At 38.1% G+C, this 12,504-nt stretch overlaps 1 gene segment (V, D, J or C); it reads right to left on the bottom strand.

Moving 5' to 3' along the window:
• Positions 1-4,198: 4,198 nt before the first annotated feature.
• On the bottom strand, positions 4,199-4,552 carry LOC127687764 (Ig heavy chain V region 108A-like). The segment is given in 1 exon segment: positions 4,199-4,552. A coding segment is annotated over 1 exon segment (354 nt).
• Between the last annotated feature and the right edge of the window lie 7,952 nt (positions 4,553-12,504).

The following is a 12,504-nucleotide window of genomic DNA, read 5'->3' as shown; positions in this document are numbered from 1 at the left end:
TAATGATTTTATTCTTTGTGATTTTCAATCATATATGAAATATGTTATGGTCTACCACCACTCTCAGTACTCTCACCACAGTCTACCATCACTAGGTCCCTGTGATTCTCCTTGGGACCTTCCTAAAACTCTCTTTCCAAACGTACTAATCTTCTATTTAATTAACTAATAACACAGCGAGTTTTATTATTATTACCTATATACATATATATAGTATTATCTCTAGTAAATAGTGAACTTCCAGAAATTTTTGCCAATAAAGAGATTATATTTTGCGTATCAATCATCAAATGCCAAAAGACATTCAGCTTGCTGTGGGTCCTAAAAGTTCCTCCCCATCCATGTTGTAATTTTTAAAGTGTTATGGTATTCTTAGTAGTGGTAAAAAGGTACACCTGAACCAAGTTGGATATATTAACTTCAGAGGATGACTTACACTTATGCTAAGCTTTCCAATAGACATCTCTACCTGCTCAGTCATTTCTAGGTCTCACATTTGGTAATTTTCACTGGTTTGATTTGAATGTATCTTGTGCTGGTAAATACAGCTACTCAAATGGCTCTACATCTTGTTGTAGACATACTTGTACATTCATGTTTATTCACAGCATGTTATTCACAGTCTTTTCACAACATATAGAGGAAGAAACCATCCCATATTTCTAATAAAGCATAAATAAAAAGGAAATAGTCATACATACAGAAAAGTGAGTATTACCCAGTGATAAATCATAAATTATCTGATCTGCAAGAGTCTTATGGAACTGGAAAATATATACTGAATAGGTCACCTACACACATTAGTCATGTGCTTCATGTTCTCATTCACACATGTTCCAAGAACTGAATATTTTGTTTTGGTGTATTTAATTGTAGAAGCTGAGGGAATAGAATTTGGTCACTACAATATAAGGAATTTACAAAGATGACACAGTAAATAGAGATAGAATAAAGAATAAAATATTTTAAAATTGAGCAGATTGTAAGAGCCAGAGTGGATGCAGGACTCCAAGGAAAGAGCGTCTTCCAGACCCAATTTGACTGATGCTTTTATGAATTCACAGAGTGTGGCTGCAGACACAGAGCCTGAGGCAAATCAACCCAGATAAACTTGGGAGAAGGAAATGAGTGCAGGCTTTCAGCCCAAACCAAGAAGAACTGCAGCTGACACTCATGTAAAGGAATAGTTTTCACCAGTGGAGTCTCTCCTGCGATGTTAATTAATCATAGAAGACATGTTTATTAGTTGATTCCAACAAAAAACATTACCTCAATGGAATTTTTGGAGACATTGTCTTGTTCAATACTCTTTGTATCATTTACCTTTTGTATATATATCATGGCTACAGAATTGAGGTTTTATTTGAGCTCTCTCTCTCTCTCTCTCTCTCTCTCTCTCTCTCTCTCTCTCTCTCTCTCTCTCTTCTGTGTGTGGTGTTTGTGTGTCTTGGTTTTTATTATCTTTTGTTTTGTTTCCATTTGTTTTTATTCCTCCTTAAATTTCTTTTTTTCTTTTTTTTTGCTGTTATTCAGAAAGGAAAATAGTATGTATTTCATGAATTTGGAGGTAGGAAGAATCTGGAAATAGTTGGGGTGGAAAAATCAGTTATTAGAAAACACTGTATGACTTTTATTCAAAAAATTATAAAAAAAAAACAAATAAAAGCAAGTGAACATAAATTTAAGAACTATTTAGCAAAGAATCTTTACTGAGTTTGAGCATGTGGACATCATATGCCAATCAAAGCAGGGCAAATCAGTTAATGCACTTGAGAATGTAGACTACAGAGGATACAGAGTTGCTTCCACACACAGCTTATCTCTCTATAGAGATTATTGGTCTCGTTGTGCCCCCTACTAGTCATGAATGCTCCTGAAAATAGGTTTGTCATGATTTAAACTGAATTTTCACAGTCTGGTTTAAGAAAAACCTTATGTGGGTTGGTGAGCAAGAGGAGGAGGGATGGGATAGGGGGTTTTCTGAGGGGAATCCAAGAAAGGGGATAACATTTGAAATGTAAAGAAAATATCTATGAAAATAAAGAAAAAGAAACCTATCCATTAACTTCGGTGTTGACAGAGTTCCACTGAAGAGAGAAATGGCTCATTTACCTGGGGATGATGACTTATGCATCAGCGATTTTAAGTTGTGCCAATATTACTATAATGTCTCTCTTGAAGCCGGGTTCCTGCTGGCTGGCAGTTGTATTCAGCTCTTGCAGTTCCCATTTCTAAAAACATAATGACAGAAGGCCCATGTTCTCTAAAAGCTGTAGGACAGATTATTGAGACTGGGAACATTATTATGGGACCATATATTAACATATAACCTCAGAATCTACCTCAGTTAGCACGTACATTCATTAAGGTGATAAATGAATTCTGTGAAACTTGATATAATATTATTTCTATCCATCATACAGAAATTAATCTTTTGTGGCTTTGTGTCAGAAGCCATTTTGCCTACTTCTGTGAAAGACTATATGTCAGTCAGAGTCAAGGAAGGAGGGCTGAATGTTCTGTTAGTCTTGGAAGAAGGAAATAGGAGGCTTCTGGATGGCAATAGATATCCAATGTATGTCAGGTATTGTCTCTGCCTGACTATGACTTTGTTCCCTATGACACTGTAAAGTCTATAGGTCTATGATAATTAAACTTGGGGTTGCCATAGTATTCACTAGACAGCCCTCTGCTTTCTAACATTTGTTTCAGTCTTCTTCTCCATCTATCCTATAGTCATCCTCACTCCCTATTTAGTAGACTTTTCGACGTTATGCATGCAGGAACAATGCAGCTATGTATTCTGATATTAATAACCTTCACATTCCAAGAGCCTAGATCTTCTGCTGGACCACACAAGCAGAGATAGCAAAACACCTAGAAGTCACTTAAGACTTATGACTGCAAACGGGGTTTTTCTTTCTTTCTTTCTTTCTTTCTTTCTTTCTTTCTTTCTTTCTTTCTTTTTTTTTTTTTTTTTGGTCTTTTTTTCTTTTTCATTGAATATTTTCTTGATTTACATTTCAAACATTATCCCCTTTTCCAGTTTCCCCCTCTCAGAAACTCCCATCCCATTTCTCCCTTCCCCTGCTTCTATAAGGGTGCTCCTCGACACACCCCACTCCCACCTCCCCATCCTCAATTCCCCTACACTGAGGCATCTATCAAGCCTTCATAGGACCAAGGATGTCTCCTCCCATTGATGCCTAACAAGGCAATCCTCTGCTACATATCCATATGGAGTCATGTGTACTCCTTGGTTGATGGCTTTGAGCCTGGGAGCTCTGGGGGATCTGGTTGATTGATGTTGTTATTCTTATGAACTTGCAAACCCCTTCAGTTCCTTCAGTCCTTTCTCTATCTCCTCCACTGGGGAATCCACGGTCAGTGCAATGGTTGACTGAGAGTATCTACCTCTGTATTTCGAAGGCTCTGACAGGGCCTCTCAGGAGAGAGCCATATCAGGCTCCTTTCAGCAAGCATTTCTTGGAATACACAATAGTTTGGTGACTGTGTATGGCATGAATCCCCAGGTGGGATGGTGTCTGGACAACCTTTCCTACTGTCTCGCTCTACTTCTTATTTCCATATTTTCTCCTGTGAGTATTTTGTTCCCCTTCTCAGAAAAACGGAAGCACCCACACTTGGATCTTCCTTATTCTTGAGCTTCATGTGGTTTGTGAATTGTATCTTGGGTACTCAGAGCTTTTAGGCTAATATCCACCTATCAGAGAGTCCATACCATGTGTGTTCTTTCGTGACTGGGTAACCTCAATTAGGACGATATTTTGTAGTTTGCCCAAAAGTTGATGGGATTTTACAGATCAAATTCATACTATAATTTATTCCCATCTATTCCAATTAAAGTGTTAGTCTTTCTCAGATTCCAAAGATAATTTTATCATGCATAATCACAGTTATCCTTTTTTGTTTTATTAAAGAAGAAATATGTCAATGGAGGCTGTCACTGGTGAAGAGAATGATGAAGTATGGGGTACTTTAGGAGCAGACTAAATCAGCATCAAAGAATTCAGAGATATCTGGTTGCAAAGTTAATAAACTGCATGGGAGGTCTCTAAAAAAGAGACACAAAAATGGACTATCAAAATGATTGCATCTCAGCAAGTCTTCAGGATAATCTTCTCTGAGTCATATTAGTCACAGGAAGCTTCTTGCACCTTCAGGTTTTTTCACATATTCAGGATGTGGTTGCAACACTGTGTCTTGAGCAGTAATAGACTGCAGAGTCTTCAGATGCCAATCTGTTAAGCTCCATATAGGCAGTGCTGGAGGATTGGTCTACAGTCAGTGTGGCCTTGCCCTTGAATTTTTCATTGTAACCAGTACCACCATAAGCATTAATAGCTCCAATCCACTCAAGGCTCTTTCCATGACTCTGCTTCACCCAGGACATCTCATAGTCAGTGAATGTGTAGCCAGAAGCCTTGCAGGAAATCTTCACTGAGGCCCCAGGCTTTACCAGCTCAGGCCCAGACTGTTGCAGCTGGACCTGAGTGGACACCTGTAGAAGGAAAGACAGAGTGTATGTCATTGTCACCTGAGAGTATCTCAGAATCTCAAGTCTGCTGCTGTGAACCACTTACCCATAGCTGTTGCCACCAGGAAGAGGATGATACAGCTCCACCCCATGGCGAAGTCCTCTATACTCAGTCACTGTACAGACAACAGTGATCATATGATTTTGAGGGATGTAGACATCCCTATATTTACCACCATAGACTCACATGATTTGCATATTCATGAGCAGGGTACATCTTAGATAAAGGCCTAGTCCTGCTGAAGAAGAAGGGACACCTGAGGGACACCTGAGTTAAAATTCAGGACACAGAGGCCCAAGCCCTAATTCTGTCTGAGGAAGTTCATCCCATACCTCATCTCTGAGATTGTGCTGAAGCTATGGATGTAACTAACATCAGGGCCTGTGCTCTAAAAAGATTTACATCCTGAAACAGTGCCTCCTCTTCTGCCACAGTTAAGAGATAGATTTACAGGTTGTTACAAGAAGAACAACACTAATGGCAAAGTTAAAAAGGAGTTAAGTTATTAGAATTTACAACCTCCTTTCAATACATACAAGTACCATCTGCCTTTCCAACATGTTATATACTAAAAAATTGTTGCCCAAACAACGAAAATTAAATATACTTCAGAAACAGTTGTACATGAATGATTTTTACAGCACCAGCACAATAAATAAATTATGGAAATTAACTGTGTATCTGTAAACAGAAGATTTCATCAAGAAGAGTATGCTTCGTATGTGTTTCTGTGTGTGTATGTGTGTGTGTGTGTGTGTTTGTATGTCAAGAAAATATAAATCTATGACATGCTTAACAAAGAATTTTCACAGTTTTTGAGCACGGAAACATTACATGTCAATCACCATAGTTACATGTAAGTTAAGAAAGGAAACCACAGAGGATAAAGAGTCTCCCACACAAGCTCTACATCTCTCTGCTGGGGATTTTTGGTCCCACTGTGCCCCCTACTGGTCCTGAACCCACCTGCAGATAGTTTTTTCTTTTCTTTCTTTCTTTTTTTTTTTTTAGATAAGTTTTTCTTTTTTTTTTTATTTTATTTAATTTAATTTTATTTTTTTATTTACATTGCAAATGATTTCCCCTTTTCTGGGTCCCCACTCCCCGCAAGTCCCATAAGCCCTCTTCCGTGCCCCTATTCTTCCATCCACCCCTTCCCACTTCCCTGTTCTGGAATTCCCCTATACTCTTGCACTGAGTGTTTCCAGAACCAGGGGCCACTCCTCCATTCTTTTTGGATATCATTTAATTTGTGGATTATGACCTGGGTATTCAAAGTTTCTAGGCTAATATCCACTTATCAGTGAGTACATACCATGATTGATCTTTTGAGACTGGATTACCTCACTTAGTATGATGTTCTCCAGCTCCATCCATTTGTCTAAGAATTTCATGAATTCATTGTTTCTAATGGTTGAATAGTACTCCATTGTGTAAATATACCACATTTTTTGTGTCCATTCCTCCGTTGAAGGACATCTAGGTTCTTTCCAGCTTCTGGCTACTACAAATAGGGCTGCTATGAACAGAGTGGAGCATGTGTCCTTATTGCATGCTGAAGAATACTCTGGATATATGCCCAGGAGTGGTATAACAGTGTCCTCAGGAAGTGACATTCCCAGTTTTCTGAGGAACCGCCAGACTGATTTCCAGAATGGTTGCACCATCTTGCAATCCCACCAGCAGTGGAGGAGTGTTCCTCTTTCTCCACATCCTCGCCAACACCTGCTGTCTCCTGAATTTTTGACCTTAGCCATTCTGACTGGTGTGAGGTGAAATCTCAGGGTTGTTTTGATTTGCATTTCCCTAATGATTAATGATGTTGAACATTTCTTAAGGTGTTTCTCAGCTCTCCGAAGTCCTTCACGTGAAAATTCTTTGTTTAGCTCCGTACCCCACTTTTTAATGGGGTTATTTGGATCTCTGGGTTCTATTTCTTGAGTTCTTTGTATATATTAGATATTAGCCCTCTGTCGGATTTAGGGTTGGTGAAGATTCTTTCCCAGTCTGTTGGTTGACGTTTTGTCCTTTTGACGGTATCCTTTGCCTTACAGAAACTTTGTAGTTTTATGAGGTCCCATTTGTCAATTCTTGATCTTAGAGCATAAGCTATTGGTGTTCTATTCAGGAGCTTTTCCCCTGTGCCCATGTCCTCCAGGATCTTCCCCAGTTTGTTTTCAATTAGTTTCAGTGTGTCAGATTTTATGTGGAGGTCCTTGATCCATTTGGAGTTGAGCTTGGTACAAGGAGATAAGAATGGATCGATGCGCATTCTTCTGCATGCTGACCTCCAATTGAACCAGCACCATTTGTTGAAAAGACTATCTTTTTTCCACTGGATGCTTTCAGCCCCTTTGTCGAAGACCAAGTGGCCATAGGTGTGTTGGTTCATTTCTGGGTCTTCAATCCTATTCCATTGATCCGCTTGCCTGATATTGTACCAATACCATGCCGTTTTTATCACTATTGCTCTGTAGTAGAGTTTAAAGTCTGGGATATTGAATCCCCCTGAAGTTCTTTTACTGTTGAGAATAGATTTAGCTATCCTGGGTTTTTTTGTTATTCCAGATGAATTTGAGAATTGCTCTTTCTAGCTCTATGAAGAACTGGGTTGGGATATTTATGGGAATAGCATTGAATCTGTGAATTGCCTTTGGCAAGATGGCCATTTTAACTAAATTAATCCTGCCAATCCATGAGCATGGAAGGTTTTTCCATTTTCTGAGATCTTCTTCGATTTCCTTCTTCAGAGATATGAAGTTCTTGTCATATAGGTCTTTCACTTGTTTGGTTAGAGTCACCCCAAGATACTTTATGTTGTTTGTAGCTATTGTGAAGGTGGTCATTTCCCTAATTTCTTTCTCAGTCTGCTTATCCTTTGAATATATAAAGGCTACTGATTTGCTTGAGTTGATTTTGTAGCCAGACACTTTGCTGAAGTTGTTTATCAGCTGTAGGAGTTCTCTAGTAGACTTTTTAGGGTCACTTAAGTATACGATCATATCATCTGCAAATAGTGATAATTTGACTTCTTCCTTTACAATTTGTATCCCTTTGACTTCCTTCTGTTGTCTAATTGCTCTAGCTAGGACTTCAAGAACTATATTGAAAAGATATGGAGAGAGGGGGCAGCCTTGTCTAATCCCTGATTTTAGTGGAATTGCTTCAAGTTTCTCTCCATTTAGTTTTATGTTGGCTACCGGTTTGCTGTATATTGCTTTTACTATGTTTAGATATGGGCCTTGAATTCCTGTCCTTTCTAAGACTTTTAGCATGAAAGGATGCTGAATTTTGTCAAATGCTTTTTCAGCATCTAATGAAATGATCATGTGGTTTTTTCTTTGAGTTTGTTTATGTAGTGGACAGCATTTATGGATTTCCGTATATTGAACCATCCCTGCATCCCTGGGATGAAGCCTACTTGATCATGGTGGATGATTGTTTTGATGTGTTCTTGGATTCGGTGGGCAAGAATTTTATTTAGTATTTTTGCATCGATATTCATAAGGGAAACTGGCCTGAAATTCTCTTTCTTAGTTGGATCTTTGTGTGGTTTTGGTATCAGCGTAATAGTGGCTTCAAAGAAGGAGTTGGACAGTGTTCCTTCTGTTTCTATTTGGTGGAAGAGTTTGAAGAGTATTGGTGTTAAGTCTTCTTTGAAGGTCTGATAGAATTCTGTACTGAAACCATCTGGTTCTGTGCTTTTTATGGTTGGAAGCCTATCTATGACCCCTTCTATTTCTTTAGGGGTTATGGGTCTGTTTAGATGGTCTATTTGATCCTGGTTTAATTTTGGTAATTGGTATCTGTCTAAGAAAATGTCCATTTCCTCCAGATTCTCCAGTTGTGTTGAGTACAGGTTTTTGTAGTAGGGTCTGATGATTTTTTTGAATTTCCTCAGTTTCTGTTGTGATATCTCCGTTTTCATTTCTAATTTTGTTAATTTGGATACTTTCTCTGTGCCCTTTGGTTAGTCTGGCTAAGGGTTTATCTATCTTGTTGATTTTTTCAAAGAACCAGCTTCTGGTCTTGTTGATTCTTTGTATGGTTCCCGTGGTTTCTACTTGATTGATTTCAGCCCTGAGATTGATGATTTCCTGTCTTCTCCTCCTCCTGGGTGAATTAGCTTCTTCTTGTTCCAGGGTTTTCAGTTGTTCTGTTAATCTTCTAGTGTAAGCTCTCTCGAATTTCTTTTTGAAAGCACTCAAAGCTATGAGTTTTCCTCTTAGCACTGCTTTCATTGTGTCCCATAGATGTGTGTATGTTGTGCCTTCATTTTCATTAAATTCTAAGAAATCGTTGATTTCTCTCTTTATTTGTTCCTTGACCAAGGTATCATTGAGTAGAGTATTATTCAGTTTCCATGTGTATGTGGGCTTTCTGTTGTTTTTACTGTTACTAAAGACCACTTTTACTTCATAGTAATCTGGTAGGAAGCATGGTATTATTTCAATCTTCTTATATTTGTTGATGTCTGTCTCGTGACCAACTCTATGATCTATTTTGGAGAAGGTACCATGAGGTGCTGAGAAAAAGGTATATTCTTTTGCTTTGGGATGAAAAGTTCTATATATATCTGTTAAATCCAATTGTTTACTCTGAAGTTGCCCAGTCTGACTTGAGCAAAAAGTTATCCCTGCAACTCCAGTTCTGAGATTGCTCAGCTGCAGGGATAAATGGCTCTTGTTTACTTGTAGAGTTAACTGATGTCTCAGTGTCTGAATTTAAGCTCTTTCTGCATTATCATCAATGACACTCTCAAAGTCATCTTCTTTCCTAGTGGCACATGGATACAGCTCTAGATGTTCCCATTTGTAATAAGGTGTACACAGAGAGATCAGGGTCTTTGTTATCTTCATCAGGCTGTACCTGGGCAAATGCAGAAGGTAGAAGGAGTCTTGGTCTAAGATGTATCACCCCTTTTTTCCATGTATGAATTATCGGAACATTCACATACAACAAAAAGAGGGACTACCACTATGAAACTCACAGAGAAGTTAACATTCCAAAAGAAATTCAACTTGATTAGGAAATAGAAATCAAGGAAATATATTCAGCAACTCCATCTGTTTCCCAATCTTCATGAACATCCATTTAATGGGATGAGGGTAGAGAGAAAATTTCCATAATAGGAATTCTAATTGTTAGAGAATATGTGTGCCTAGAAAGCTTTATCTCTACCTGAGTAGCTTTACAATCCAGGGTCCTCCTATTCTGGGGCAGTGCATGTGTTTGTAAAGCTTTTTGGGAGGTGAGGTTTTGCTACAGAAAGATGGATTTGGAATATGATCAGGGATCAGAGAAAACAATAGCATTGTGTAGGAACATGTTTACATATGTAGTAGAGTACCTGAAATGTAGCTACACATATTAAAACAAAAATCCATATTAAATGAATTCAGAATATTCATATATATTGTGCTCAAATTTCAGGTTAACAAATTGGATGCAACAAATATTGCAGGAAACCAAGAGGAGGACCAGTTAAATGCATGTTCTACCTTCCATACCTGCTCAGAATCCCTGTGATGTGTTGGATAATATCTATAATGCTGTATTTCATATTCCAGTACATTGGAATGCTAATGACTCACATAAGTTACAATACATAGGAATGAAAGATTAATTATGTAGTATGGGTTTATATTGACATCTTCCTCGTATAATGTAATCCATTCACAAATGTCTAGGCTCCATACAATTGTAAATATATAATATAAGCTTATTCTTCTAAGAAATCTAATATGAGGATCATAATACTTGCTGATCTCATGCAATGTCTGTGTAGGAGATTTCCTTGAATAAATGGACATGTTGATTTATAGCATTTTTCTGCATTCATTGTGAATTATTTTCCCTTCTCCTCTGGTTAGACCCTCATTTCATCGATCATAAACCCCTAGATGTTCCTTTTGGACCTAACTATATTTTACAATTCTGAACACCACTATGGGATTGTGCCCCAATTCACTATTCTGGATGTCTTTGCAAAAGGGATTATGTCAGGAAATTGGATCACATCTTCTCATTCTGATTCATTCAAAAGTGGATACACCATGGTGTCGTCAAATAACACATACATTAGATACAAGAATAGCCACTTTAGAGGTGTTGTAGGGAGCAGTATGAATCTGTGCCCAGAGCTGATCCTGCGCCACAGTGATCTATAAGAAAATACCATATGGAGAGAGCCAGTCTCCGTGGATTGCTGACTCATCTATGAGCAGAGGTAAGGACACCACTTCTGCTCAAATTCCTGGTCCAAGAGGGACCCGCACTAAGCCATCAGGACACTGGAACCAGGGAACAGCGAGGGACAGGTTCCTTCCAGTTTCTGTCTGCACTGTGAAGCTGAACCTATACACAATTCCCCATACCTAAGTTCCTCCCAGAGAGAAATACTCTCCCAGGGGTTCTGGCACACAGGCTTACAAGAGGGACAAGCCACATTCAGAGACAGCAAGACCAGCTAACACAAGAGATAACCAGATGATGATAGATAAGGAAAAGAACACAAGCAACAGAAACCAAGACTACTTGGCATCATCAGAACCCAGTTCTCTCTCCAGAGTGAACCCTAGATAACCCAACACAATAGGAAAGCAAAACTCTGATTTAAAATCACATCTCATGATGATGACAGAGTACTTTAAGAATGGGATAAATAACTCCCTTAAAGAAATACAAGATAAAACAAGTAAACAGGTCCATAAGAAGTCCATAAGAAGAAAGACAAAAAATCCTTTAAAGAATTGCAGGAAAACACAAAGAGGTAAAGGAATTGAACAAAACCATCCAGGATCTAAAAATGGAAGTAGAAAGAATAAAGACATCACAAAGGGGGACAACCCTGGAGATAGAAAACCTAGGAAAGATATCAGAAGGTGTAGATGCAATCATCATCAACAGAATACAAGAAAAAGAAGAGAAAATCTCAGGTACAGAATATACCATAGGAAACAGACTAAACAGTCAAAGAAAATGCAAAATGGAAAAGGCTCCTAACCCAAAACATCCAGGAAATCCAGGACAAAATGAGAAGATCAAAGCTAAGAATAATAGGTATAGAAAAAGTAAAGATTGCCAACTTAAAAGGGCAGTAAATATCTTCAGCAAAATTATGGAAGATAACTTCCCTAGCCTAAAGAAAGAGATGCCCATGAACATACAAGAAGCCTACAGAACTCCAAATAGATTGGACCAGAAAAGAAATTCCTCCTGTCACATAATAATCAAAACACCAAATGCACTAAACAAAGAATTACTTTAAAAGCAGTAAAGGAAAAAGGCCAAGGAACATAGAAAGGCAGACCAATCAGAATTACACCAGACTTCTCACCAGAGACTATGAAAGCTAGAAGATCCTAGGCAGATCTCATACAGACCCTAAGAGAACACAAATGAAAGCCCAGACTACTATACCCAGCAAAACTGTCAATTACTCTCAATTAAATGGGGAAACCAAAATAATCCATAACAAAACCAAATTTCCACAATATCTTTCCAAAAATGCAGCCCTATAGATGATAATAGATAGAAAACTCCAACACAAGGAGGGAAACTACACCCTAGAAAAAGCAAGAAAGTAATCTTTCAACAAACCCAAAAGAAGATATCCACACAACCATAAAAATAACATCAAAATAACAGGAAGCAACAATCACTATTTCTTAATATCTCTTAACATCAATGAACTCAATTACCCAATGAAAAGACAAAGACTAACGGACTGGATACTTAAACAGGACCCAGCATTTTTCTGTATACAGGAAATGCACCTCAGTATTAAAGAAAAACACTACCTCAGAGTAAAGGGCTGGAAAACAATTTTCCAAGCAAATGGCCTCAGTTAACAGGCTGCAATACTCATGCTAATATCGGATAAAATTGACTTTCAACCAAAATTCATCAAAAAAGATCAGACTCATCAACAGAAAAATCTATC

The sequence above is a fragment of the Apodemus sylvaticus genome, chromosome 6, assembly GCF_947179515.1.
Source record: "Apodemus sylvaticus chromosome 6, mApoSyl1.1, whole genome shotgun sequence".
NCBI classification, from domain to species: domain Eukaryota; kingdom Metazoa; phylum Chordata; class Mammalia; order Rodentia; family Muridae; genus Apodemus; species Apodemus sylvaticus.
This window is presented reverse-complemented; position numbering and strand designations above follow the sequence as displayed.